The 24,375-nt window shown below is 44.0% G+C and overlaps 1 protein-coding gene across 1 annotated transcript; it reads left to right on the top strand.

Annotated features, from left to right (window-relative positions):
- The first annotated feature begins 3,740 nt into the window (after positions 1-3,740).
- Positions 3,741-21,169, top strand: LOC125720234 (AF4/FMR2 family member 4-like). Its single transcript, XM_048995461.1, has 20 exons — positions 3,741-4,108; positions 8,292-8,418; positions 10,171-10,944; positions 11,152-11,196; positions 11,419-11,505; positions 11,628-11,673; positions 11,906-11,978; positions 12,107-12,199; positions 14,250-14,373; positions 14,875-15,726; positions 15,936-16,015; positions 16,119-16,332; positions 16,657-16,754; positions 16,965-17,028; positions 17,889-18,025; positions 18,404-18,475; positions 18,564-18,657; positions 18,785-18,828; positions 19,431-19,645; positions 20,201-21,169. Exons 1-20 carry the CDS (start codon positions 4,092-4,094, stop codon positions 20,326-20,328), a joined length of 3,384 nt encoding a protein of 1,127 aa, XP_048851418.1. The 5' UTR covers positions 3,741-4,091; the 3' UTR covers positions 20,329-21,169.
- Positions 21,170-24,375: the final 3,206 nt, after the last annotated feature.

Here is a 24,375-nt window from a genome sequence, read left to right as displayed (position 1 = left end):
GCACTAGTTTACTCTGGTATTGCTGCTCCGGTCTGAAGCTAGCAATGTCTAGAAGTCGCGGTTGAGGTGAGGTGTGTCTCACCAGAGAAACTGTGTGATACAGTGCTCGCCCATAATGCTTTATCAAGAGTTTAAGGCAGACATTTGGGCCTTGCTCTCACTTGTCATTAAGTGAGAGTATGAACCAGTGCAGGGTTTCTTTTTGGCAGCTGAAAGCATCTGCTCCACAGTAGGGCTGCAACCCTGCAGTTGCTCATTAGATACTGTAGAGTATCAGAGTATTCCACTAATACTGAAGTTTCAGTTCTGCAATGGCAGTGTGTATTTGAATAGTTTGTTGTTAAAGTGACAGTATCATAAGTTCTTTATTTTAGGAAGACAGCGGCTGCTTCTCTAGTTTCTGCTGAATTAGACCATTGGGTCACATTATCAAGCTGTCACATTTTGCAAACGAATGCAGTTTATGAGGATAACATGAGGCATAGATTCTCTAATTGACGAGGTGTTGGCAGGTGATGGTGCCACCAGAGTGCGTTTGGCCTGCATTTCTTCACTCGATCCTGATGAGACAACACGATGGAATGTAGCTGCACATAAATTGAGCTTAGGTTGCTGTATGTAGAACGGCTCAAGTCCACACATTCAGGCTATGATCAGGCCACTGTCTGTCCCTTCACTTCAGAAAACTGCCCTCAGCGAGGAAACTGAATGTTTGGAATTCGGGGAGCAAGGGGGGGTGCATCTCATCCTGCTCAGTGTCTCACCTTGAATTAATTGCAGGCGCTCCCTGGGTTACGATGGTCCGTGTTACGATATTTCGACTTTACGATGGGTAAATATTTTTCACTTTCAGTGCATTGTTGAATAAATTGCATGAGTGATTTAACACTTTATTATAAAATAGGCTTTGTGTTAATTATGTTGCCCGACTGTAGGTTAATGTGAGTGTTCCAAGCATGTTTAAGGTAGGCTAGGCTAGGCTATGATGTTTGTTAGGTTAGGTGTACAGTATTAAAATGCATTTTCGCCTTGCGATATTTTCACCTTGTGATAGGTTTATTGGAACGTAAACCCATTGTAACCTGGGGGGAGGCTGTAATTTGTGAAAATTAAATTAGTAGTCATGTACGAAAAGATAAATAATTGGCGTTAATTTATTATAAGGCGACTGGAGCTTGTGAGTGACATTCATGTTCACCGTTTCTTGTCACGTAGGTTTGGGATTGCTCCTCACCGTAATGGGGGTGGGCTGATTTTGTTGCTATTTTAGCACAGATGTCTAGGAGATTTGTAAGAGTTCCAAATACAGCCTGCCCACCTGTTTAGTGAGATTTGTGGTTGTGGAAGTTTAGGGGAAAGGAACAATGTTTGACTCACACTGAACATCATCATGAGGGGCCTTCAGTTGGTATGTGCCCCCCCCCCCTCCTTTTTTTAAAAACAATTTTTTTTTGCTTCTCTTCTTATACCGCTATGTGCCACATTTAGGTTGGATGCACAGACCCCCTCATTCTCTGTGTCTCCTAAGTGCACTTTTAAAAGACATCCGTTAAAGGGAAGTGGCATTTCAGCTTAGTTGCGTGTAAAACGTGATGCAATAAGTCCGTCAGTGAGGAGAAAGTGATCGTAAAAGATAACAAATGCAGTAAACATGCTGGCTTCCTGGTGTCCTCGAGCCGGCCCATCTGTAGTGATGCACTGCTCCCAGCAGTCCTGGACTCCAAACTCGCGTCATTTTACTACGCTTTGTGCAGGAATAAGAGATCCGTAGCTGGTTGCAGTGCTCAGCATTTAACCTACACTTGTTAAATGTTTAGCTCAGTTCCCATAAGGCATTTTTTTCTTTACCTTATCACCCAGTACAACACTGTGAATTTCACTGTAAATAGTATCTATTCATACTTTTGCATCAGGCTTTAGTATACACCTTAAAGGTAGTGTGAGCTGCCGCCTATTGTCTCTCAATGTTTACCGCTCCACCTCTTGTGAAATTGCTGTTAGGTGTGATTCATGTGTTCCTTGGAATTGAGAGAAGTGATGCCATTGGCTGTAAGATCCCAGGCTGCCGCTTCCATGGAAATGTCATTTGGATGAATAAGTTTGGTAGAATTTGTGGAAGATTAAATATTAGGTGCAAGTCAGGGGCCTAATGAGGCTCATTAAACAAAGGCACTAATTAGCTGTTTTAGACATGCAGCACAATGGAGGTGATGGTTACAGAATGTCAAGTGTGCTGTGTGTGTGTGTGTGTGTGGGGGGGGGGGGTGGGGGGGGGGGGGGGGTGCGGGCGAGGGGTGTTCTTCCTGTGGCCCATGGGTTTCCTCTGGGCACTCCGGTCACCTGTGCCACAAAGACCTACAGACTAACCGGTGTCTGTCAGTGGTGTGGGCCCCATGATGGCACGTTAATTCATCTTGGGCAGGGGTGCCCAATACGTCAGTTGCAAAGGTAGTGTGGCTAGATCGTATGGCATAAAGAAACAGAGGATGGATGATGCATTGAACCGCGCCAGCTGATGCCAAACTACCGAGCTACCGAGTCGCCTAGTTAGCCTTTAGTTTATTTCTGCTAAACTTTAGAAAGGGTATAAAAATGAATGGGTGAGCTGGATCAAGTAAGAAGCCATACGGAATGGAAGGAGGACTTCTTTTCACAATATCATATTCAAAGTGTGTTTGCCTCATCTGTCAGTCTACCGTTGCTGTTCTGAAGAAGGGAAATGTGGAGCGACATTTTCAGACTGTTCACAAAAACTACGAGATTAACTTCCCTCCAAAAAGCGAGCTGAGAAAGAGGGAGGTGAAGGAACTAAAATCCCAATTCAATTCAAAAATGCTTTATTTATCCCAAAGGGAACTTAAGTATTATTCTTTATTATTATTATTATTATTATTATTAATAATAATAATAATAATAATAATAATAAGAATAATAATAATAATAATAGAGAATACTCGGTGTATCTACAAATAAATATATGTTTTGCATTTTTATAGTAGGTTTTTTTGACTTGGTCATTTATAAGTAGCTCGCAAGCTGAAAAGGTGTGGGACCCCTGACCTAGGGTGTACCCCAGCCTTATGTCTGGTGTGTCGTGCTCTGGGCTTCAGCATAAGTGCTTGAACGATTGATGGATAGATGGACAGTATATATTAGCTGTTCAAAACGTACACTATTAAAATAAATGAATAATAATAATAAACAAAGGGTGACATGATGGCTTAAATTAAACCATCATAATACTGAGGAGCAGATTCCTCCTTAAACAGCAGCTTTCCCTTTAAATAAGTTTCTCATGGTGTGAGTGTTCTGGTGAGGGAGGAAGGGTGGGAGTTTCTGGTTGGGTAGGCTGTCTTCTGAGCAGTGACATCACATGGAGGAGCGGCTCAGCGGGATAAATAACATCTCCTTTTATGGAACAACACGGACTGTTCTATTGTAGCAGAGGGGTTAGCATTTATGAGAGTTCTTGGCAGCACTTTGTTACTTTATTTTTACACTTCAGTAGTATGTTAGAAGGTAATCACAGCCTTGTACAGGGCTGCTGAGGTCTGGTGTGTCCATTGTGGTTTTTTGCATACTTAGATTAACTATTTAATAGGTTCTGCTCCTGTACCTGTCTTGTGGAGTAGACGACTTCAGTGTACAGTTTCGTAATGAATTTTCTTGAAGTCATAACAGAGGAGTTACTGTTCATTTTTCTGGAGGGTTAATGTGGACTTAATGGAGATGTTTCATTCTGTTTTTATGTTGTATTTTCATGTGTGTCCGAGGCTGTTTAGCCACTTGTGCTGCCCAGTTGACACAGTCCTGCCCCAATCCACTCCACCTTTGAGTCAGCTCCCAATCTAACCTTTTGTCCCTTTTCACAACTCCCCCTGCGCTGCCTGGACAGTTGGTCTCTCCTGTTACTGAGCTGTAACCTCCCTTCCCTAAGTCAGTTTTATCTGAACGCTCAGAAAATGTTGATTTTTTCTAAAAAGACCATCTTGTGGACATTTTGGAATAAGAAGCAACACTTTGTGTTTGTGAAACCTACAGTGTGCAAATCCTTTGGCATTTCATAGTGTAATGCTTTACTTCTTTGAGAAATGGCCTCTCAGATAGGGTAAGCCAAAAATGTTTTGAGTTTTTTTTTATTTTTTATTTTATTTATTTTTCTAGACCACAATGTTACCGGAAAGTATCTTGTGTACAGGTTGTTCCCAGCCATTGTGGACTATGAGCAACATTTGTGTCTACTTATCGTAAACTAAAAAGTTAGGCAAATGTTACTGCTTTCTTTTGAAAGCATTAGGTGCATTATTTTCTTTATATTTGCAGCAATTTATTGTGTTGAAGTTTGTTACGTGCCGGCTATGTTTTTTGTTTCTTATTTGGCTCGGGTGGCATTTTCAGGTACTGGATGTCACTAGATAACCGTCTGCAGAGTGTGTTTCTCCATTTTGTGGTTTTCTTGAACATTCAAGTAATAAAACATGAAGCATTTTGAGATAGCATGTAACAGCTGCTTGATTTCGACTGATGGCCTCGCTATATGTCACAACTTTTCTGCTTATCTTGTTTGATCCTGGCATGAGGCATTCAGTGATAGGAAGTTTGTAAATATTTTCTTAAAATATTTGTTTTGATACCCTTTGGTGTTTAATAAATAGTTGAATATCTGCTACACTTCTAAAGAATCTCAACAGGGTGCTGGGGGAATGAGATAAAAGGGAGGGTAGGCTCAAAAAGCATCAATTTTGAGTCTTTATGAGGTTTGTTTAATCGATTTGTTTGATTCCTGTAATATGTATGAATTGGTTTTGGCATCTAGGTCGTTTGGCTCTAAAAATCATCACAGCCATGGTTTGTTTATGCTTTTGGTGTCCTGAAATCAATCAGTCCGGGCCCCTTGTGGCCCTGTTTTGGTCTCGGCGCAAGAACAAATCCTCAGTTCGCCTCAGTGGCCGATTCGTAATGGAAGTATGTCAAGGATACGTTTTATTAAGTTGCGTTAAATTGAGGTTATGGCTGTAGCTAAACGTGCTGGAAATTCTCGTGCGTTTTACCTCCCTCTAACCATGTCGTCAGCCCCTTCCCAGCCCTAATTATTTGGTGGCTGTAATGAGAGATGTCATGGCTGGGTAAAAATGCTCGACCTCAGGTCCACAAGTTGTAAGCTCAAAGTCTTCGAGGTTTACCTTCTTTTATCCTTTTAATTGCTTCAGAATGAGTTAGTATGATTGGTCAGACAACAGCAGACTGTTAAACACCTAAGCTACTGTATGTAACTCTCTGTTAAGCTTACGGCTTCATTGGTGCTGCTTGGGTGCACAGCGCTCACAGAAAGTGTTGGGACGCTTACTTAATTCAGGAAAAATATTGCAAATTTATTGGTTTTATATCAAAATCATTACTTAATTCATTTATTTACAAAATATATCATTGCAATAACCAGTAGTTTTAAGTTTCTTTGAATTGGTAATAAATTGAAACCCAAATCGTAGTCATAAAGAGCTGTTCTGAGTTAAGTTCATTGACAAACAGTCTCATTCGGTGCTTTTTAATTAGTAGCACGTTTGCAGTAACACAAACAAACGCCAAGCGTTTGTGTTTATCTCTCCGGCAGTCAGTTACTGCACTTGCAAGTAATAGCAAAGTGGCAAGAACAGAACTGAATGAGTCAGTCGAAACAAAAACTGACACTTAAGAAAATATCTTTGCAGAAGATATGTGCAGATATGTTACATGTTGCTTGTCAGTGGACTTTTGTTATGAAACCAATACATTTGCAACACTTTTACAGAATTAAGTAAGCGTCCCAAGACTTTCGGTGTGCACTGTGTGTTCATTTCTCTGTACAGCCACCTCCACGACTGTGTGTCAAATAGCAGAGGCTGAGTGTGCACCATGCTTGAAGCTGCCTCACATTTGGCTTTAAATCCCAGCACTGTGTTTAAAGTGTGCTCACCTCGCGCTTTCCTCGCCGACTTATCTGTCCACGAGGAACCTGCAAGTCGGATTCCATGCTGTCATGTCAGTGTGAGTGTGTGGCTTTTTTTTTTATGGGACGCAAGACATCAGAAATGTAAACGACTGCAAAATGGATGGTGACCAATTCATGGTAGTTATATTATTTGTTTAATCTAGTGTCCAAATAGTAGTGGTGTAGTCACAGGGTAGGAGAAACTGGTACAACAGTTCTTAGAAGCGGCACCTAATGTGTACCCTGAAGCAAGATACTCGCCTAAAATCACCTCTGAGTTGCCTTACTAAAAAGGGTTTTTTAGAAGCAAGGACTACAACTTTGTCAAAGCTCTTTCAGTGGTATATTTTAAATGGTGGTGGGGGGGGGGGGGGTAATGCAGTGCTGGAAGTCGGAGAACTACGGCCATGTTCTTGACTGCGAATCCGAAACCCGAAGCCACTCCCTGCTCTAATCCACCACTGAGTACAGGCTTACGCTCTTCTACACCTGCCCTCTTGTCAGGCACAAGCTTCAGGCAGAGAGACGGCTCCCATAACCTCTGCACTTGTTCTGAAGCATGTGAGGATCTCAAGTAGGACAGAGCATTATGTGAAGAAATCAAATCTAAAACACGAGACAACAAGAAGATTTGTTACAGAAAGCTTGTCTTCGTTTGCATATGTAGGAGTAGAGGGGTGTATGGGATATCTATCAGAGTGATAAATTGTATAAATATGTGATTCACTTGTAATGGTTGGCTGAATGTTTATCAGTTATGCCTCACATTTATTAAGTTGATGGATTTCTAATTAATGGTCTTATTCAGTTCACCTTGCTTTCTGGCGTTTGTCTCCTCAGTGCTCAGTTTAATAGTCTTTTCATACACTTTATGGATTACATGCCCATATTTAACAACGTGGAATTGTACAAGCATACTGTGCGCTACATGTACTTTTCACGCTGTAAATCTCCGTGATCGCCGTTTTCTCTGTGTAAAGAAGTGACTGCCTCTCTTGCGTCATCATCAGGGTCACTAATATGGAGGGGTGAGTTCAGTTTGGCCCTGGTTTTATCCAGATGCATGAAGCACGTCACAGGTTTGAGTGGCTATCGGCCGTTATTTCCAGGATATGTTTGCACAGTTTATTCCCTTTGGCTGTGTATGTTGATTCATAATCAGTAGTGTATGGACAGGGTAAAGCCCAGTGTAGTTAGCCAGGGGACATAATCTCTTAGAACACGCTAAACCTTATGGTGACCCGCAGTTTTCAGGTATTTATGCTCATTTGTCGCATGAGCTCTAGGGCTCCCCTCTGCTGTCTGTGGGAGTATCAACATTCTTTGAAATAGCTGATTATGCATAACGTGTGCCATTCCTCCCTTGGTTACACATCGAGAAGCCCAGAATTTGCCGGAGAGGTAGCATTGTTCTGATTGTGTATAATGCTTTATCTGGATACACTGGTGTTATAATACAGTGGTACAATACATTTCTATGCATCTGTGTTGCCAGGTCTTGTCCTGGCTCCGGATATCTTACCAGTCTGATTTAATGGAATGAGTCATTAGTTGTGTTGGCTAATTTGGAGCCAAGCAGACAGCCTTGCAAAGCACATTGCTGCATGATGATGATAGTGTCTCATTTTAAATATCAAAGAATCATTGTTTCCAGTTTGGTGCTTTTATTTTTTCCTTTGACCTGCGTTTAACTTGAGAGATCATTTCACGAAGGGGAGGGGGGCGGAATTTGAATATTGGCAATACATCACGAGTGTTTCCAAGCCAATTTGAGGGAGAGATACATGTGCTCTCGTTGCATTTCCTTTAACTTACTTTTAAAGCACGTCCCCCCTTTTTTTTTTCCTAAGAACACTAAATGATAAAGTGAGTTGAGAAATTCATTTTTGTCCAAGTTTGAGGACGTGCATATCTGCAGGTATCCTGATGTGTTTGGCAAACTGCAGTGTGTGTATGATTCCTGTGGTTGTTATGCATTAAACCATGATGAAAGCTAAAATGACCTTAACCTGAGAGGAAGTAATGGAAAAAAGATTCTCCAGTCCTGTGTAGTTAATGCTTAGTTCATTAAATAACGCACTTTTAGTTAATGGTCTTTTGTATTCAGGCTTTGTTTTCTGGGGCTAGTATCGGCGCAGTTCCAGAGGCAGCGCATACTCGCCTCAGGGAGGATCTGGGATTCTGGTTTTTTATTTCTCACTCACCAAAGTTCCACTTTTGTGGGCCTTTATGAATGATTTTATCATTTTTGTTGCCTTTGTAGTGTTTGCTGTAGAGCTGCTCCAATTTCTCCACACTTAGTGATGTGTGTCTCTGTTGTTAGCAACATGAACCGTGAAGACCGGAATGTGCTCCGTTTGAAAGAAAGCGAAAGGCGAAATCAAGAAATCCAGCCGGGAGGAGAGGCCTTCCCAACCAGCTCTCCTCTCTTTCCAGAACCTTATAAAGTTGTAAGTTTTGTTTTTCCATTTGTATAATTTATTTTCTTATCTCCTGGTTTTGGTTTTAGATTTAGCCTTCAATTCTTGCATCATTCTGGTTTACTGATACCCTCACACCTCCTGCGCATTTGTATTCGACAGTTTCGGTGACGGTTGAGGTAAGTGCACCTTTGGGATCGGTGTAAGAAGCTCAGCTCGCGTCAGATAGGGGAAGCTTGCAAATGGCCTTCTACAGGTTGAGCTGGAACAAGACAAAGATGAAACCTTTTTTACTGATTATGTCCCAGATTGGTAGTTTGAGATATTTTCTTCTGAATCCCAAAGTGCGTTCCTTCGCTTCCTAGAAGCGTGCGGCAAGTGCTTAGCTTTTGAACATCTTGCTTTAGATTGGTGCACCGCCCCCCCCCCTTCCCCCCCCCCCCCCTCTCGGCTCCTGAAGCACACACCCATCTGCTTGATAAAATTACTAAGAGCAGTCAGGCAGGTGGCCTCACCCTCCATTAAATGTAATTCCGAAGAGAATTTAGTTGTCATCGAGAAGCATCAATAGGAATGAGTCTTGACAGGCCGAGTGCGTTCCGTCCTAGCCCCAACAGCCAGTGCTGGGAATTAGGGTGCTTTTGGGGACAGATACTAAGTATGTTGGGTCAAATTAAGATTTACAGCTGCAGGTGGTGGGAAAGCAGCCATGGGAAATTAAGCCACTCGAGCAAAAAAAAAAGTCTGCAATAAGCAGCAATGATTGAATCTCAATTTTTGTGATTGTTAATGCCTCCCAGTGTGCATTTTGTGGGGGGGAGCACATTGTTTCGGATTCCCGGGAAATAAGCGATACCACACATGAGCTCATGTTCATGTGGGTTCATGTGGGTTCATATGGGTTCGTACGTAGGGAAAAACGCTTGGTCACGGTTTTTAACTGGAGTAAACATACTGCTTTTTAGGGATTAGCATTCAAGGGCACATCTGACTCAAGCAGGTCTTGGTGTTTTAATTAATATTTTTTAACTAGTTTTATTATTCTTCTGAATGCACTTGTATTCATTCTTGAAAATTAAGTCCTTTGCGGACAGTTTATTCTGCATTGTATCTACTGAGGAAGGTGAATGCTTTAAAAAGCTGTGGTAACATGGAAGGAAAGCCAACGTTTGCAATTCAGAGCTGTCAATAGTCCTACTGATCTACATCCTCTGTTTGTTTGTGTTTGTGCGGCTTGATGTGGTGATTGAGGGAATGTTTTTGCGCTGGATTTTCCTGAGCCACTGACTCTTCAGGGAGACATTGCCTCAACAACTGGGGCCTTCTGCTAGGATTGTGCACTGTGTACATTGTAGTTTAAGTACCATTTAACGAGCGTAACTCTTGGCAGCGCACTGGATTTCAAAGCCTTGTTTTTTCAGTCACTGTATTTTACCTGATGCCTTGCAGCTGGTTTTGCTGTTTTGGTTATACAGGTTTTGTGAAGGAAAAGGGCAGCAGTGCCCTGATTGACATTACAGGCGGCAGCCACTTTGGTTTAATTAACCACGCCAGTTGCCTGGGAGATATTCTGTCCATATTGTCCTTATTCCTTGTTTGCTGTGTTTTCCCTGGCTGTTCTCTTGGGATGGCACGAGAAACGGCCTGTATAGCACAAAAATAACATTAAAAACAAGTTATATTGTGCACAAGCGATGTTGTACCTTTACATGTTATTTCTTTGCCTCTCTGGTTAATCGTTGACTTCCCTTTTTTTTTTCCACCATCTCTCCCTTTCTGCAGTCAAGCAAAGAGGACAAGCTTTCCAGCCGCATTCAGAGCATGCTTGGGAACTACGACGAGATGAAAGAGAGTGGGGAGCCTCCACGCCAAAAGCTCAACGTCGTGCCCAAACCCCCCGGCGGGGCGCCCTCGTCCGAGGAGTCCGGCGCGCCGCCCTTTGGGGATCTCCCGCTGCAGCGCGTGGGAGTGGGCGGCCCAAGTAGCAAATGGACCCCCGTGGGCCCCGCCCCCAGCACCTCATCGCAGTCACAGAAGCGGTCGAGCTCCCAGGCTGGCCACAGCGGTGGTCCACGGCTCGCCGGCGGCAGCGGCGGCGGCAGCGGGGCCCAGCGGCACGAGCGCGACCATGGTAGTAGCAAGCGGTCAAGCAAGCACAGCTCGGAACACCCAAGATCACGTGCATCCAGTCCAACCAAGGGCTCTGGGCACTCGCGGGCGCACGCGGCCGAGCACCACGGCAAGGAATGCTACCGCTCCAAGTCGCCGCGTGAGCACGACGCCAACTGGGACTCTCCGTCGCGCGTGCACACCTCCTTCTCCGGGGGGAGCCAGCACACCAGCCAGTCCTTTCCTCCTTCGCTCATATCCAAGCCCAGCTCCATGCCCCAGAAGCCCACCGCCTACGTGCGGCCCATGGACGGCCAGGAGACTCAGGAGCCAAAGACGGAAGCTTACAGTGGCCAGTCGCGCAACAGCAGTGGTGCCACCGGGGAGGTGAAATGTAGTAGCAAGGCCTCCCTCTCCAAGCTGAAGATTCCCTCGCAACCGCTGGAGGTAAATCTCGTCCGTGGTGAAAGTGGTGATGTCAGTGCCTCACTCTTTCGTTCTGAGTGGTTTTAGACAGTATTAGGGTGGCATGTGGCTCAGGGGGTTAAGATGTACCTGTGATCAGCTAAAATCTAGGGTCAGCAGAGTGATGTCACCATTGCCCCCCATCCCCCACCCCCCAGGGATTATCTGACCCTTCTTTTTTTTTCTCAGGCATCCATGTCAGGAGATCCTAACTGTGTAGATGAAATACTAAAGGTAAGACAGCTGCATTAAGTGGTTTATTTAAATTTGAAAGTTCTTTCTTTAATTTGTGAATTTGTGTGTTAACTGGGTTGTGAAACACATTTCGGATGTAATGTTTATTGCACTAGGCGGTTTTGGAGATTTGCTTCCAGACTAGAATAGATCTATAAGTTGAGTTTTGAATGCTGGTCTCCTGCGATTAACGTTCTGCCCCCCCCCCCCTTTCCTGCACAGGAAATGACTCAGTCATGGCCGCCTCCACTGACTGCCATTCACACCCCCTGTAAAACGGAGCCTTCCAAGTTTCCATTTCCCTCCAAGGTCAGCGGGAGGGGCCAGAGCTTGGCTAAGAGGGTTCAAAACGGCACCTCGCATGTGAATAATAATTTAAGAAACTGTACGATTGAAGTGCGTGTTTTTAAAATATAGCCCTTCCCTTATAGGATGCCCAGCACCCAGCAAGCTTCCCCAGTGGAGGACACAGTAACAGTAGGTTTACCATTTAAGGGCTGTCATTTGCATAAGTTAACCTATTTCTGTGTGGTTTTTTGTTTTTTGTTTTTTTTAAACCCCCACCCGCCGTATATCTTTTTAAAAAAATTTAGAAATTTTTGGGAGCAGCTACTTCAGAATTCTGAAGTCCTACTTAAGCAAGCCTTCCACCTAGGGAGTCTTTTTTAGTCTATGCTTAGCCCCCCCCACCCCCCTATTTTTTTTCCAGAGAGGTACAGTTTAACAAAGACATCCTCAGTGACCAGCCACCAGCCTAAAGCGTGTGATGGGGACCAAACCAAGTGAGCGTCCCCCTCTCTCTGACATCAGAGACACAAACTTGTGTCTTCTCTCACACGCTTTGTAAATATAATCCGTACTTGGTAGGTAATGTGTGGAGTGTGTAAGCTATTTCTTTTTTGTTGCGCAGCTCGCTGATAGAGGATTTGAAACTGAGCAGTGACGAGGAGAGTGACACAGAACAGAATTCTGCCAAGAATCCTTCAGAAAATGCACCTGCCAGGTATTAGCATGGCATTAGCATAGAGTGACCGCTGCCCTCCTCCCTCAGGAAGTACACCTGCCGGGTATTAGCATGGCGGTAGTATAGAGCGACCATCACTGTCCTCCCTCAGGAAGTACACCTGCCAGGTATTAGCATGGCGGTAGTATAGAGCGACCGCTGCCGTCCTCCCTCAGGAAGTACACCTGCCAGGTATTAGCATGGCGGTAGTATAGAGCGACCATCACTGTCCCCCTTCAGGAAGTACACCTGCCAGGTATTAGCATGGCGGTAGTATAGAGCGACCATCACTGTCCTCCCTCAGGAAGTACACCTGCTAGGTATTAGCATGGCGGTAGCATAGAGCGACCGCTGCCGTCCTCCCTCAGGAAGTACACCTGCCAGGTATTAGCATGGCGGTAGTATAGAGCAGTGTTTCCCAACCTTTTTTGAATTGTGTACCCCCTGAGAGATTTTCTCATACCACAAGTACCCCCTTTGTCAAATGTGTTGATGATTCAATAAAAGTAGAACGTACAACTGATTATCAAATTTAAAACATTTTATTAAATCTCCATAACTTGAACATTTAATTATTGGGCATTTTATTCTTTTCAGTTTAAATTTAACATAAATATATATGTTGCCACGAAAGTGAATGATAAATCTGAAAATAAATACTAAATTTAAAAAAAAGTAAATAAACCTCCCTTTGTTATAACAAAAGCTGAATGAGTCCCCTTTAAACAGACATTTAAACTTAGAACATCAGGAGCAAAACACTAAAATAACTATATTTTCTTTCTATACCAGGGCACAGCTAATGGAATGGCTGATAATATTTACCCATCATCAGGGAAATTAAATATAAAATTTTTTTCCACGTACCCCCTGTAATGTGCTCGCGTACCACTAGGGGTACGCGTACCCCCGGTTGGGAATCACTGGTATAGAGCGACCATCACTGTCCTCCTTCAGGAAGTACACCTGCCAGGTATTAGCATGGCGGTAGCATAGAGCGACCGCTGCCCTCCTCCCTCAGGAAGTACACCTGCCAGGTATTAGCATGGCGGTAGTATAGAGCGACCATCGCTGTCCCCCTTCAGGAAGTACACCTGCCAGGTATTAGCATGGCGGTAGTATAGAGCGACCGCTGCCCTCCTCCCTCAGGAAGTACACCTGCCAGGTATTAGCATGGCGGTAGTATAGAGCGACCGCTGCTGTCCTCCCTCAGGAAGTACACCTGCCAGGTATTAGCATGGCGGTAGTATAGAGCGACCGCTGCTGTCCCCCTTCAGGAAGTACACCTGCCAGGTATTAGCATGGCATTAGCATAGAGCGACCATCGCTGTCCCCCTTCAGGAAGTACACCTGCCAGGTATTAGCATGGCGGTAGTATAGAGCGACCATCGCTGTCCCTCTTCAGGAAGTACACCTGCCAGGTATTAGCATGGCGGTAGTATAGAGCGACCATCGCTGTCCTCCCTCAGGAAGTACACCTGCCAGGTATTAGCATGGCGGTAGTATAGAGCGACCATCGCTGTCCTCCCTCAGGAAGTACACCTGCCAGGTATTAGCATGGCGGTAGTATAGAACGACCATCGCTGTCCCCCTTCAGGAAGTACACCTGCCAGGTATTAGCATGGCGGTAGTATAGAACGACCATCGCTGTCCCCCTTCAGGAAGTACACCTGCCAGGTATTAGCATGGCGGTAGTATAGAGCGACCATCGCTGTCCTCCTTCAGGAAGTACACCTGCCAGGTATTAGCATGGCATTAGCATAGAGCGACCATCGCTGTCCCCCTTCAGAAAGTACACCTGCCAGGTATTAGCATGGCGGTAGTATAGAGCGACCATCGCTGTCCCCCTTCAGGAAGTACACCTGCCAGGTATTAGCATGGCGGTAGTATAGAACGACCATCGCTGTCCCCCTTCAGAAAGTACACCTGCCAGGTATTAGCATGGATGGTTCGACATTAGTGGCCATCTTGTGTGTCAGCTCTAGCTGGTTGGGTGGAAGATACCACGGTGGCATAAGCTGACCTGCCTGCCTCTTCTGTCACCTCTCAGCAACCACGGTGAGGCATCCAGCAGCCCCAGTGGCTCGGAGAGCAGCTCCGGCTCCGACAGTGAGAGCGAGAGCAGCTCCAGCGACAGCGAGGCCACCGAACCTCCCCGCGCCGCATCCCCCGAGGTGGCTTTCCGTGCCCGTTGATACAGTCTCATTTCTATTAAAAAGTCACCAGATCAGATTTCCTCCCCAGTACCCAAAGTGGGTGGAGGAGCTCCTAGTTTGCCTTGTACATTCCCTAATCTATTACCTATGGTTGTGTGCCATTATTTCCCATTGATCCATTTTAGCTTCTATCCGTGTATGCTTGTGTTTGTTTTAGCATGTTTTTGTGGCGTTTTCTGCTTCTATTTAAACTTTTATATGAAACTTTTACTTTGTTGCCCATCTTAACCAGGACTCCCTGGAAGAAGAGATATTGTATCTCTGTGGGACCTCTTTGGTTAAACAAAGGATAGATAACGACAGCAAGTTCCATGTTGGGGATTAAATAACAAAGGGTCCCTGGATAGTAATTAATGAACTGCTATATGGCTGGCGAACCGAAAGCACGACACGTAGAATCTGCACTTAATTGCTAACAGTGATCCATCTGTTGGTTTTTTTTTTTTTTTTTTAATTCAGCCTGAGCAACCAACCGCTAATAAGTGGCAGCTGGACAACTGGCTTCACAAGAAGCTCTCGCCACCCTCCCCAGTGGACAGTAACGTACCCACGAAGTATAAAAAAGAGGGTCGGGAGCAGAGCTCTGGCAGGGGCTACGGTAGCCAGGGTGGGACCAAAGAGCCTGGGACTTCAGCCCCGAACAGGGACCTGCGGGCCGCTGCGAAGGTGTCCGATGTCTCTCGTGGCCGGCAGAAGTCCCCCGCACAGAGCGACGGCGGAGCCGCCCAGCGAAGGACTGTGGGCAAGAAGCAACCCAAGAAGTCTGAGAAGCTCCCAGGGGTAGAGGAGTCTAGGGGTGTGAAGGTGGAGAGCGAACCTACCCCAGATATCCCCCCCCACCGGGCCAAGGCGGCCACCAAAGGCTCTCGGAAACCGAGCATCAGAAAGGAGACCAAGATCTCGCCCAGGCAGACCGCCGACAAGCGGAAGTGCAAGACCCCCATCAAGACGCCCGTCAAGTCCGAGAAGTTCGTGGATACAGACTCGTCGTCCTCAGAGGCCGAGGAGAACGACAGCATTCCCTCCTTGTCGCAGACTCCGAAGTACTCTCAGGAGAGCATCCAGACTCCAGTGTGCATATTCTCTCCCATGGAAGAGAAGGAGTTACTCTCCCCGCTCAGCGACCCAGATGACCGCTTCCCTGTCAGACAAGTGCTTATGGTGAAGATTGACCTCAGTTTACTCTCCCGGATACCAGGCAGGCCCTATATGGAGCTCGACCAGTCCAAGTGGGACAAAGAGAGGGACAGCAAGGACATCCAGAAGCAGTTGCCTGAGAAGACTACCAGCAAAGGCAAAAGGAAACACAAGGTTTGTGCGTTTTGGCTTTTTACCGGTTTCTCGTTTTGTCTTAAAATTCTGTTTCCTCATTGCCGTAGTCTGGAAGTCATTCCAAAAACCGTTATTAGTCATGTGAATGTAAAGCTGAGCAGTTTGCAGTGGTAAACATCCTTTGCCCGGTCATTGTGCATTTGAATCAAATCATCATAGTTTTGATAGCATATTTGTGTTCAATCTAGAGTGAGGATGATGTCAAGAGCGACAGCAAGAGGCCTAAGTTGGAAGACAAGAGCTCTTCCCACCACAAAAGCAGCAAGGAGTAAGTTTAGTACCCCCCATGGTCCCACAAACCCAAGAGGAGATCAGCCGTGAAGTACACTGATGGAGTCGCATGACCTGTTTGCTTGCCTGTGAATTCGCAGCGCATCAAAAAGGGGGTCGGACAAGGAGAAGGAGCCAGTCCCCTCGCCAGTGATCACGGGTGCCCAGAAGACCCCCAAAGGAGAGCACCAGAGCCGCAAGCGAACAGCAAGCCAGTCTTCAACGTCCGTGCACGGCAGTGCCAAGGCCGGCGGCTCCTCTTCCAAGCACAAGAAGAGCGAAGAGAAGCAGCCTAGGAGCAGCAAGGAAGTTAAGGTAGCTCTGCTCCTCCCTGCAATCCTCCGGCTCTCCACAGCCTTTTTATTTAGAAATGGCTCCCGTAACTGGTGGTTGACAATCTCGTCCCAATTAAGTTAAACCCTCCAGGGTTGTGGGTTCCATTCCCGCCACCATCTTTGTGGAATTTGCGCATGTTTCCTCCCGGTTCTCCAGTCCACCCCTGTGATTGGCTCCAGGCTCACTCAGACCACATCCCGGACAACCCGTTACCAAAGATGGATGTATACGTTCACACTGAAAATGTTTGGTTTCTAGAATATTCCTCTGAAATCGCCTCTTTTGCTGCTGTGATCTTTTCAGGAAAAAGCCTCAAAGACCTCTGACAGCCAGATGGCGAATCAGATCCTCTCCTCTGAAAGTACAAAGTCTCAAAGACCAAAACTCACATTCGAAGACAGGTAAATAATTCACACTGAATGCAGGGCTGGTTTTATCAAGTAGACCAGCCCAGAGGGGGTAATATGTGAGCAGAGGTCTGCCTACACCTGGGTGTGGGGATTCCCACACTGCTTTGTGCTTTGTTGACAGTTATTGAACTTTTTAAGAGCGAGCTGTAATTCTGTACGGGGCCGGCTGATAACGCAGTCTATTCCCGCGCCACATTTCAGGATGTATTCTGCCGATTACTACTTGCAAGAAGCCAAGAAGCTGAAGCACAATGCAGATGCTCTGGTAAGATACTACCTTGTTGGTTTATGCTTTTTTTTTGACAGTAGGGGTAGGTACTGTTCAATCTGCTGTCTTTTTGATTTATGGTGTGCGAAAAGTAGGACCACATGATGTCACATCGCGACTATATGGCGCATGTGCAATAATCACCCGGGCTTTAGAGGATGGGCGTGAACATTTGTCTAGACGCTGACTTTTTGGTAGTACGTGGATTTTTACTTACACCCATAATACGCCTAAAATATTAATGAGGGGCGAATTGTGATGCCCAGAAATGTATTTTATGTTGAATAAATACTTACTTTAAACTGCAAAAACATCACTATTTAAAAAAAAAAATAAAAAAAAAATAAACTTGTTTGTTCACTGTCTCTTCTTTCAAAAGATGTTGTGGCTGCTGAGCTGCCCCTTTCTTCGCCGCCACATCGGTGCTTATCGCTCCCATCATGCACCAAAACAGTAGCATGTGGCCTGTTACTACAAACTGAATTTGATAAATATAAAGATATGCCAGCATTTTTACAGATTTACTAACTTTTGGTCATCATGGTACGCCTCTCATTAATATTTTTGGCGTACCACTAATATGTTTACATATTGTGGGCTTAAGTCAGCATCTGTATCGCGATTACGTCATGATGTCGTGCAGCCCTAGTGAACCAGGTTTATATTGGTTTGTGGTCATTTCTGCGTGATAGTCATGTGAAGGTCGAATGTATGGGTCCTTCTGTGAGCCTTTAGAGAAGTGGCCCAGTTATTTACTACACAGCTTCCTCTTAATGACGGAGACTGTTGTCTAGACGAGCTGGGTTGTTATCGTTATGACACGTTCCTCTGCCCCCTCCGCACCTTCCCCGTGGCAGATGGACAGGTTCGAGAAGGCGGTGTATTACCTGGATGCCGTGGTGTCGTTCATCGAGTGCGGAAATGCGCTAGAGAGGAGTGCGCAAGAGGCCAAGTCCCCCTTCCCCATGTACGCGGAGACCGTAGAGCTCATCAAGTAAGGATTTCCGCTTTTGCATCTGTGACGTGTGCAGCGGTGAGCGCCCTGCCTCTGGCCCCTTTTTCCGAAGACGGCCCCCAAAGCTGCTTTTCTGCAGTCAAAAAAAAGGGGTAGAATATTTTTGGTTCTGACTGAGGGTGGGGGGAGGTTCACGTTTGGTATTTCTCCTGTTGCGTGTATTGGATGCTGGTACTTCATCGATCTGCAAAACATCTCAGCGGTCCCCCTCGACTGTGCTACCGACCCTGAGTTGAATTCCTGTGCTGTAGGGATTGGCCGACATGTTAATGACCTGTGTGATCTGGGCGGGGACGTGTCTGAAGTGTCCACACACCGTGCGACTCAAACATGACGGGACGCTTTCTGTTCATTCAGGTACACTATGAAGTTAAAGAGCTATATGGCCCCAGATGCTACTTCAACAGATAAGAGGCTAACAGTGCTCTGGTAGGTGCCCTACCTCTTCAGCATGTTGGGTCCTTCAGCGTGCAGCGTTTATCGTCGTACCCTAACACACCTGTCTATCCCCATCCAGTCTGCGGTGCCAATCCCTCCTTTACTTGCGTCTTTTCAAGCTGAGGAAGGAAAGTGCGCTGAAATACTCTAAAACTCTCACCGAACACTTGAAGGTAGGTCCGTCTGAGTTGAGCGACAGACACATTCCCTGACTGTGAACACGAAGTGTAAATATAACCACTGATCGGTGTTTATTGAGGAACGTAATAACGGTCGCTTTTTCTTCTCTTCTATCAAAAGAATTCCATAAACAATACTCAAGCTCCGTCTCCTGGAATGGGAAGGTAAGGCTATAGCCTTAAAATGGTAAATTAAATGTAAATGGTTGGATATTTTGTAATGGTATGTATGGTGTGTGAGATGGAAATAGATCATATACGAATGAGAGAATCTCGTCGTATGTTCATTTTGCTTTATAAGTTTATTCTGGGTATTCTTGACACTGGTGTGTGGCCGCCTCGATTTATCTGTATGGTCTTAAATAGATCAAACTATAGATTAAGAGCAGAGCGTTTCTGAAGCTTGACTTCCTTGTGCTAAGCTCGTGGGAGTTTTAGTTATAGAAAAATGTTCTGAGGGCAGAATGAAAAATGATTTATTCAGGGAGTTAACCAATCAGATTGTAGAGGAGATGGGTCCAAGCTACTGGAGGAGGCAGGTCCTAGACGTCTGATTGGTTGGTCCCACCTGCTCTACTTGCTTGGACCCACCTCTACAATCTGATTGGTTATCATTGGAACCAATAATTATTATTTTTTCTGCCCTTAGAATATTTTTGTGTAAAACTCCTATAAGGTGTCATCGTTATACCGTTGATCCTGAGAGACCTCGAGTCGGCCTTCTCAGCTAATGGGTCATCCGTCCCTCCCCCTCCGCCCCCATGCAGCAAAGCGGCGGGCATGCCCTCCCCGGTCTCCCCCAAGCTGTCCCCAGGGACAGCCGGTTATTCCTCTGGAAGCTCCAGCGCCAACAGCAGCTCCTCAGTCACCATCCCCCAGCGCATCCATCAGATGGCGGCCAGCTACGTGCAGGTCACCTCCAACTTCCTGTACGCCGTCGAGGTGTGGGACCAAGCGGACCAAGTGGCCAAAGAGCAGAAAGGTACCTGCCCCTCCCATGATGCACTTACAGAAGCATACACTGCATGCATATTTATATACTTAACAGGTGTATACGTTTAAGTTACTTTAAAGTCAAGTCAGTATTGAGTTATATAGCACATTTAAGGACAGCGCCAGCAGACTAAACTGCTGTATAACGACAGGAACAATGATCCCTCTAATAGGAAAGAAAGACGTAAACAAATCTGATGGAGATATAAAGTAAATACATAAACATAAATAGTATATAAATAATAATAATAATAATAATAATAATAATAATAATAATAAACACACAAAATGTATTCCTGGAGTTGGATTAGAACTGGTTTGGAAACACTGACCTAGTAGTCCACAATTTGTCATCCGTGAAGAGATTTCCACAAATTTTCACCAGTTTTCTGTTTTATTCAGTGATTAATTTCAGTAAAGGTTTGTTTTTTTTTTTACATGGATTATGGTTCACAGAACCTACTAGAGTTGGTATTGGCACAGCAGACGACCACAGGGTCATGCGAGGACATGTGATACCACTGTTGTCTGCTGTCTTTCCCAGAATTCTTTGCTGAGCTGGACAAGGTGATGACGCCCCTGATCTTCAACACCAGCACCATGACAGAGCTAGTACGCTACGCGCGGCAGGGTCTGCACTGGCTTCGGCTGGACGCCAAGCTCGCCCCCTAGGGGCCGGCCCCTGCACCCCACCCACACACCTCAGCATGGGCTTGTCTGCCTCAAATACACCCATAGCACTGTGCTCAATCCTTTATGAGTTTTCCAAAAACCCAGAACCAGACAGTACTACACATCTGTAAAAATGACAACATGCTCTCATTGGTGGTTCTGCATCTACAAAGATTATCTGAGAATTTCTAAGTGTGCACTGTACATACTGAGGGATGTTTTGGGTCTTTTTATTGTTTTTAAGCCATCTGTGTTTGTAAGAATGAATGAAGTCACTGCTATCTTTTTCACTAAAGCGCTCTGAAAGAATTTGCTTGCTATACGACGAGCAAATGCTATTTATCTTGGGTTTTTTTCTACAGTAGTCTTTAAACTGGCGTACCTCCTTTTTAACCAAAGGTGCTTTTTTAAAAACTAAGATCAGTTCTTTCTTTTTTTATATCATTGTTTTTGTGCCTTGTATTTGATACACAAGAAAGTTCCACCGCAGTTCTGTACTATTTTTCTATATGCGAGTAGCACAAATGACCGCATGCAAACGGGGGCAGCGATGGCTCCCCGGAGGTCGCGGGGTCGCCGCAGCTACGTGAGCGTCAGGTGGCACACGGGTGGTGGACCAGGAGCGGCTTCCTGCTCAGGTTCGTCGTAGGAGCAGAATTACCTGAGCGACTGGTCTTCCGGGAATATGGCAGCCGCGTGACAGCGCCCCCGTGTGGGAAGAGGAGATACCTGCACACAATTTACCTGCCTGAATCTCCGAGATCATTGTACCTCACAGGGAAACTATAAACTGGAGCCACGTACACCCAACTACTGTATGTATTTATTTTTATTTTTTTTTGCAAAAAACCTCCTAAACGCTGCAAGGCACTCTGCCTCTTTAGTGCTCGCTAAAACAGGACATTTTATCTTTACTTAAAAAAAAAAAAAAAGAAAAAAAAAAACTTCATTTTGAGTCGGTGGCCTTGCAATATGATTTTATTAGTAGAATTGTTTTCTTTTATTAAAGCTGCACCTGAGAATATTTTATTGTATCTCTCCCCCCCCCCCCCCCCCACCCCGCCCTCCCAGATTAGTCTGGAAAGAGAGTCGTAAGACCAGCCATTTTAAAGAGGAAGTATGAGATTTTATGAGATTTTACCTGCTTGTTTTTAAGTTTTTTTAATCACGGTTCAGAGTGCAGGGGGTAGTTTTTCTTCCAGGTACAAATTAAATACCCCTATAAAGTATTTCTGTTATGATCAATTGCCTTGTTGTAGATCAGCTGTAATTTCACTTCAAGAAACGAAGACTTAACAGGGTTGATGTAAGTGCTGTGACTAAATTTGTATATTAAAAATGAATATTTAAATTTAGGTGTATTAAGGGTCTCCTGCAGTGGCTTAATAAAATACATTTTGCATATAATTTATATTATGAGCGAGAAAAGATTCCTTTCAAAGGCGTCTGCAAAACCTGTGTGTACAGGTTTTAAGATGAAGTTTATTAAAGATAGAGGATAATTTAAAAACTGTTTCTAAGTCACTTTTTTGTTTTGCTCAAAGATGTGATCAAGTGCATGTTGGTTTTCTGGTTGAAGATGCTCCGTTAGACAAACCGAAACAGACATGGGAATCTGCGATTTGTGAAGAGAAATGGGGGTTTGTAAGCAAAAAAAAAAATGAAATGGTTTCACAATTATGGTGATGGAAAGGCTGTATACATTATGTATGTGTGTGTGAACTGAGTGGACCACTGTGTTGGAAATGTGTCATTTTGCACTACAGTTTTAACATCGGCTCCCTGCTTATTTTTGGGAAAACTGTTAACTGTTCTTGCGCTAGTAAGAGCATTAGAATAAAAATCTATGCAGTTTTATTTTCCGATTAATTACAGGATTAGAAATCATAACTAAGAAAAACTGGGGGGCGGGTTGGGGGGGTTTGGGCACAAGGATGAATTTCCAGAATGGCATTTGGCTCCCCTCAGTCTTTACATGTCAGACCAAAATTTAGCTGGGCCTACTCAGAATTGCCCCTGTGAAACACGGGGTCCGCTCACTTGGTTCTCATGCTGTTGGCTTGTTCTGCTTTATATGGCAATGATTCAGATGACGGTGATGCAGTGTGATGATCTATCAATGAATCAATTTGCAGTTAAAACTGGACATATTGCATTTGTGACCCGAATCATTCTGTCTGTGAATAACAGTATTCAGGACTGGCTAAAATACTGTAACCATCTAAAGTTGTACATTGAAACCTCTCTCTCTCTAGTACTTTATTGTCCTAGCTTTCAGATTATTTATTAATATACAAATGCAAGGATCCTTCATTATTGTCACTATGGCCAAAAGCAGGAAGGTAATTGAATATTTAATTATATTTAATAAGCTTTGACACGTTTATGTACTATTGTTATTTTCCTGCTTTGTAATAAGTAACGTTAAATTAGTACTATTTGTATAGCCTTTGTTGATAGTTCTTGACCTAGATTTAATTAAAGTTTGTTAAAGAAATCATCAAACAATCAAAGTCTGATGTACCACCTAAAAAACACTTGCATGTTTTTAATTTAATTACACTTCTGTAAAAATGTATATTAATATGTCCTTTGCATGCCTGGTTATTTTGTTGCCGTTGTGTTTATAAATTCCAATTGTAAATATCGCTGGTGGAATGACAATGTAACCCCATATTTCAGGCTTCACCCCCATAATGGGCTATTTTAGTCTTAGAAGTCTGTATATATCAACACATTAGAAATTAATGTGTTTCCAGCACATTTTTGCGGTGTTTGTACATGCTTCTGTGCTGTCACCTGATGTACCTTGAACTGTAAATGTCCTATTTTGTATATATGGTACAGAGTTGAGTTTATTTAGTGCATACAATGAAGGCTGGAGAAATATGGACTTAATTGTTGTTAACAACTGGTGAGAAGAATCGCTAGGAGTCTATCTGGGATACGATGTAGAAAAGTTCAATATCGCTAAAATTAAATCAGAAGGTTAACTAGACGGTGTTATTTCAATGTTTTAAATAGAAGTAGGTGGTTTGATACATTGTGCTCTTTGTTTATGCTTTTCAAATTTAAAGATATATATGATGGAGGCAATATTATTAAATAAAGGTACTTTAGAGTCCATTTTTAGTTTTCCAGTCTTGGAATAACATGTAATTTACATATTCTTGTTAAGTGAGTATTAACTTGTAATCAAGGGGTTTCTGAGTCTCTTAAATATTGGTATTTTGTTGTATTGAGAATAAACTCTATGGTAAAGTTTTAGATTGCTGTTGTCATCTTTTTGTACATTTTTTTTTTGTACATTTTTTTTTTGTACATTTTTCCCCCACGGAATTATGTCAAGTAATGGTACGTTTAAAAGGTTTCTGCTTGAATTTCTCAGGTTTTTTTTTAATAGCTACAACAACGGACATATAATCAAAATGGATATTAACCCCACAGTACTGCATTACTGCTAACCAGCAGCATGATCTGCGCTGTGGAGCCCCTTTAGGAACTCAACGCCTATGCGCAGTTGTCTAGTCTTTGCCCTGCTGGTTAGAATTCGGAATGCAGCTCATGTGTTAGTTTCCTGGCATATTTTTTTAAAAAAACATGTCTATTTAACCCCATATCCGGCAGATTTGTTTCGGATTTTTTTAAAGGTATTGCTAAATGCAATCGCTTAAGGTACAAAACTCCACATTTCGTGAGCAATGATACAACCTGTGTTTTTTTTTTTTTTTTTTTTGGCTGGTTTGTTTGCTTTTAATTTAAAACGATTCATTTGCACAAGATGGTAATATAGCATGATGGGTAGGTTATGTACACACCTATGTGTGCTACTGCTAATTTTAGTTATTTAACTATTGTGACAGACACGTGAACAAAAGTGAACATGAACGCCAGACATTCCAAACATTACCCTTTCAGCTGGACAGTACTGTTTAGTTCCTCGCGCGGTCTGCTGGGTCAAACAGGTTTAGTGAGCTACAGACCAACGTAAGAGAAACAAGGTGTGCAGCTCAAACTATGACCTATTTACGTTTAGTATTTCTGTCT

This window comes from Brienomyrus brachyistius, chromosome 24 (assembly GCF_023856365.1).
Source record: "Brienomyrus brachyistius isolate T26 chromosome 24, BBRACH_0.4, whole genome shotgun sequence".
In the NCBI taxonomy this organism is placed as follows: domain Eukaryota; kingdom Metazoa; phylum Chordata; class Actinopteri; order Osteoglossiformes; family Mormyridae; genus Brienomyrus; species Brienomyrus brachyistius.
This window is presented reverse-complemented; position numbering and strand designations above follow the sequence as displayed.